Raw genomic sequence first — 5,481 nt, forward strand, 5'->3', positions numbered from 1 at the left:
GGATTTTGCAACTATGTATTTTATTTGAGCCATGTATTTCTGCATTTGATACCTCTCTTTTGTCAAGGGAAACTCTTGCTTTGAACAGTTGTGGTTATCTTCAGGTCATGTTAACAACTCTGACATAAACAGAAAAATTACCGCTTGGATAAAAACTGACCAACCAGGCCAATGATCTTATTCTGTTCTGTAAATCCTATGTAAGGCAGGGTCAATGTTGTCAATAAAATAAAATGTTGGAGATCTGAAACAAACAAAAACAGCAATTGCAGAGTTAACATTTCGAGTCCAGTGACACTTCTTCATTGATCTGAGCTGTCCTGAAGAAGGGTCACTGGACTCAAAACATTAACTCTGTTTTTTCTCCACAGATGCTGCCAGACCTGCTGAGTTATTTCAGAAATTTCTGGTTTTGTTTTTCAATGTTGTCAATGACATACTCAACTGTTGCCACTCATACTGACTAGCCTCCCATATGATCAGCTACTTGGAGCTAGGTGACACCTGTGAAAATATGCCCAATCATGACCTTTTAGCACCATCTGAAATGGTGCAGATAAAAGAGAAATTGAAAAAGTTAAATTTTTCTTTGCATGGAATTTTAAAATAAGCTTATTATTTTCAATTTGGAATCAATAGGTTGTGACATATGAAGACAATCTCTGCCTGAAGAGCTTACACATTTATTTTAAGTATCTTTCAGTCTGGTTACACCTAATAGGTGCTAACCCTAACCTCACCATTTGTCATCATCATTCAACAATCTTTGCTGGACAAGGGTGTAAGAGGATATAACGTCATGGCAGGTGGATGGAATTATTATATACACCAGCTATGGTCACATTGAACACTGTGTATTTCTGGCTTGGATATTTTGTGGGTTCCAGGCCTACAGCTGCTCTTCTTGAGTTCTATGACCAAAGACAGGTCCAACATGCAACCACGAAAGGTAGGAAAAGGAGGTAGGTCCTGAATCCATCACAAGCGGAGCAGGAATTGAATATAATACTGGTATGGTACAGCAATCTGGTTCACAATGGCCTTCCAGTCAACAGAACAATCTGGCCCCCTGAGGATTCTAAGTTGTTTGCATGTTGTAATCTGGACCTCTGGTTAGAGAAGGTAGAGAAACCAATTTCTCTCCATCACACGGCTGACCAAGATGTAAGCTGGAAGGATTGACAACTTAATGTTCAACCGAGCTAACTGCACAATGAACATGCTTTCCTTGGCTTTCAAATCCTGGAGTGGGATTTGAACCTGGAGTTTCTGGCTGAGAGACAGGGACACTACCCACTGTGCCACAACACTACCTGACCACACAAGCTCCTGGGTTTGGAATTCGGGCCCACATAGTTTAAGCCTTAAATGAGTTACTGTCTGTCTCTTCGGGTTAATGTGATGCTATTTTCCTGATACCTCAGTCAACATTCCTCCCTCAGTCTACACCTTCAAAAAAAGGTTGACACATCTGTTTACACATCAGTGAGACTCTGGAAGTAAAACGCTTGCTTTTGATTTAGTAGGTTGTAGTTTCAAGTCCTACCATAGCAGAACACAAAATGTAGGCTGATGCCCCAGTGTGGTGCTGAAGGAATGCTGTACTATTGGAGGTGCTGTCTTTCAGAACATCAGTAACTACACTTGAAAAGTACTTTGGCTGTGAGTGTTTTATGATGTCATGAAAAGTGCTATATAAATTATAACTCTATAAGTCTTCAGTTTACACAATAGCACTTAGGTATGTTTTTGACAATGTGATAAAACACTATAAATACAAATGTTTACTTCTTTTATGATCTAGGAAGGTGATATCATTACAAAATGGGCAGATGACCCAACTTTGATTGCACTCAGTTTTGTTCCTTTTTAATAATAACCATTTCCTGTGAGGTGGATCCATTAGGGGTATAGCTTTTTGAGTCAGCTGCATTTTTGCATTCAGGACAACAACATAGAACTTGAGAAATAGGACTCCTCTTGCTGGACCTTTCTCAACACTTCACCAGAAATTCATGGAATAATTTGAAACAAATTTATTAGAAATGTGTGACTCAAGCAATATATTTTGTCCAATGTCTTGTAACGAAGTGGGTAGTGTCCATACCTGTGAACTAGAAGCTCTGTGTTCTAGTCCTGTTCCAGGACTCAATAGCGACAGAAGTGTACTCATAATGTTGACAAATGGTTTAAACGTCGATCTATAATTCCTTCCAATATTTCTATGGCAGGTGGTAAGAGCAGTAAGTATCCTGGTCAGCCAGGAAAATGTGTTTGGAGACTGTACACACAAGCTCTTGTTGTGTTCTGTGTTGCATTCTATCATTAATGTCTTTACTTTTGAAGGGGAAGTCCAAAACTAGAGGGCATAGGTTTAAAGTGATTTAAAAGGGATCTGAGGGACAACTTTTTCACACAAGGGGTGGTACATGTATGGAATAAGCTGCCAGAGGAAGTGCTGAAGGTGGGTACAATTACAACATTTAAAAGGATTGACAAGTTGATGCTCAACCAATCTGACTGCATAATAAACATGCCTTCCTTGGCTGTCAAATCCTGGTGTGGGATTTGATGGATGGGTACAGGAATAGGAAGGGTTAGAGGGATATGGGCCAAATGCTGGCAAATGGGACTAGATCAGTTTAGGAAATCTGGTTGGCATGGACGAGTTGAACCAAAAGGTCTGATTCCATGCCGTAAAACTCTATATTAACAGGGAACTATAGATCTGTTAGTTTGACTTCAGTTGTGGGTAAATTTGTTGGAGGTGATTTATAAAAGATAGGTTTTATGGACATTTAGAGAGGCAAAAATTGATTAGGGATAGTCAGAACAGTTTTATGCGAGGAAATTCATGTTTCATAAACTTGACTGAGTTTTTTGAGGAAGTTACCAAAAAGATTGATGAGGGAAGAGCAGTAGATGTTGTTTATTTGGAATTTAGTAAAGTCTTTGACAAGGTTCTGCATGGTAAACTAATTGGTAAAGTTAGGTCACATGGGATTCAGGGTCAGCTTGCCAATTTGATACATAATTGGCTTAATGGCAGGAGACAGATGGGTCCTCTTTTGTTTGCCGTTTATATAAATTATTTGGATGAGAATATAGAAGGCATGGTTAGTAAGTTTGTGGATGACACCAAAACTGGTGGCATCGTAGACAGTGAAGAAGGTTTTCTAAGATTATGAAGGGATCTTGATCAAATAGTTGTGGGCTGAAAAACGGCAGATGGAATTCAATCTGGATAAATGTGAGGTATTGCATTTTGGTACAACAAACAAAGGTAGGGCTTATACAATTACTGGTACGGCCTTGGGTGTTGTTGTAGAACAGAGGGACCTAGGGGTTCAGGTGCATAATTCTTTGCAGTTTGCATGACATATAGACAGTATGGATGAAAGGCATTTAGCATGCTTGCCTTCATTGCTCAGTCCTTTGAGTGTAGGAGTTGAGAAGTCATGTTGAGGTTGTACAGGACATTGGTGAGGCCTCTTCAGGAGTACTGTGTCCAGTTCTGGTCGCCCAATTATAGGAAAGATATTATTAAGCTGGAGAGGGTTCAGAAGAGATTTAACAGGATGTTGCCAGGTATGGAAGGTTTGAGTTATATGAAAAGCTGGATAGGCTGGGATTTTTTTCACTGGAGCGTAGAAGGTTGAGAGGTGATCTTATAGAAGTTTATAAAATTATGAAGGGTATATAGGGTCAATGGTGGTTGTTTGTTTCCCTAGGCTGGGGTATTTCAAGACTATGGGGTATATTTTTAAGGTGAGAGGAGAGAAGTTTAAAAAAGACATGAGGGGCAATGTTTTTACACAGAGGGTTGTGCACGTGTGGAATGAACTTCCTGAGGAGGTGGTGGATGTGGGTACAATTACAACATTTCAAAGACATTTGGATAAGGACATGAATAGGAAAGGTTTGGATGGATATGATCCAGGAGAAGGCAGGTGGGACTAGTTTAGTTTGGGATTATGTTTCACATGGACTGGTTGAACCAAAAGGTCTCTTTCCATGCTGTATGAGCTGCAGGATTGAGAACTGTGCAAAACAAAAATCCTGTGGCAACTTGAAAATTTTCTCTTTCACTATCAGACCAGTCGAATAGCAATAAATATTAAAGACTTGCCAATAAATAAAAGCAGAACTTCTTTAGTCCACCCCCTAACCCCCAAACCGCCAACCCCCAGAGAGAGGTTAGAATATGAAGCTATCAGAAAGAGTAGGTGCAATGAATAACACACAAACAAATAAATGGGATGCGAAATGAATAGATGAGAGATAAATGAACAGAAAGTTTATGCTGGTAAAGTGTGATAAGGAGCATTGGCGAAGTCTCAGGTATGGCACAAATGCCACCATGGACTATGTGAGTTGTACGGACAATTTCTGTGGCTGTAAATTCTATGTAATTAAAGCAAATCAAAACAGCAAAGTACGTTCTAGGTGAGTCATAAATGTTAGGGTATTATGTTTATAACATACTTAAGTCTGATCCTGACTTGAAGTCGAATCACAACTGCTTTTGACCTGGGAACACAGCTTAGCATTTGTTACTCGACAATTTTTGCTCATCAAGGCAATAAAAGCAGACGGAGCTGAGACGGGTGGATCATGGCTTTTCATAACATTCTCCATCCGTCATCTCCAAAGGTGCGGAGAAAGATCTTCCGCTGAAGCTTTCCACTGCTGTTGTTAGAGATGACAAGGTGTGGAGCTGGATGAACACAGCAGGCCAGGCATCATCAGAGGAGCAGGAAAGCTGACGTTTCGGGTGGGACCCTTCTTCAGAAACTCACCTGTTAGCATTCTCACCTGTCAAGATTCTGTCGGTTCAAGATCCATCTGGAATGCAAGTACAAAGTGGCTGGCTTGCAGTGAGCAGTGGAAGTTGCACAATTGAATTTATGTGAGGTTGATGTAAGCGGCTATTTTTTATGGGTAAGGAGGACATGGGTTATGAATGACAGGAAGGAAAGAGAAGTTAAGATCACATCAGATCAACAATTTTTATATTGACTGGCGAAGGAGGCTTGAACGGTCGAATGAGCTTATTTTCTAATGCAAAACAAAATGAAGCAGAGTTCATGAGTTAAAATGGTTGAACTCAACATTGAGGCCACTGCTTCTAGCAGCCCTGGGGGAAAAAAAACTTTCGGAGTTTACAAACTTTTGAATCTCTTTGCTGGTGAGCAGTAGTTGCACGGTTTTGGCGCCCTCCAGCCCAGGGGGCAGCAGCGGCGGAGGTTCCTGATCCAGGAGCTGCGGGGCCTGGAAGTGGCGGAGGGTCTGTTGGAGTCGCGATGGGCGGCGGGGATTTGGTGAGTATTTGCGGCGAGAGAGGAGATGTCGGCCCGGGGAGAGGGTGAGGGCTGAGAGAGCCGATGTCTAATTTAGTTGGAGGCTGAGGCCTACAGCAGCAGCGCAGTTCTTTCAACAGGTGGAGAAGAGGAGAGGGAGGGGAGGAGGGTAAAGGGAGGG

At 41.3% G+C, this 5,481-nt stretch overlaps 1 protein-coding gene across 2 annotated transcripts in view; it reads left to right on the plus strand.

Moving 5' to 3' along the window:
* Window positions 1-5,198: 5,198 nt before the first annotated feature.
* The window catches only part of cwc25 (CWC25 spliceosome associated protein homolog), a 20,258-nt gene continuing 19,975 nt past the window's right edge, over window positions 5,199-5,481 (plus strand). For both annotated transcript variants that reach the window (XM_020532458.2, XM_048614657.1), the window contains exon 1: window positions 5,199-5,321. In XM_020532458.2, the coding sequence (XP_020388047.2) occupies window positions 5,304-5,321 (18 nt within the window). In that variant the 5' untranslated portion in view covers window positions 5,199-5,303. The remainder of the gene's footprint in view (window positions 5,322-5,481) is intronic.

This window comes from Rhincodon typus, chromosome 30 (assembly GCF_021869965.1).
Source record: "Rhincodon typus isolate 14 chromosome 30, sRhiTyp1.1, whole genome shotgun sequence".
In the NCBI taxonomy this organism is placed as follows: Eukaryota; Metazoa; Chordata; class Chondrichthyes; order Orectolobiformes; family Rhincodontidae; genus Rhincodon; species Rhincodon typus.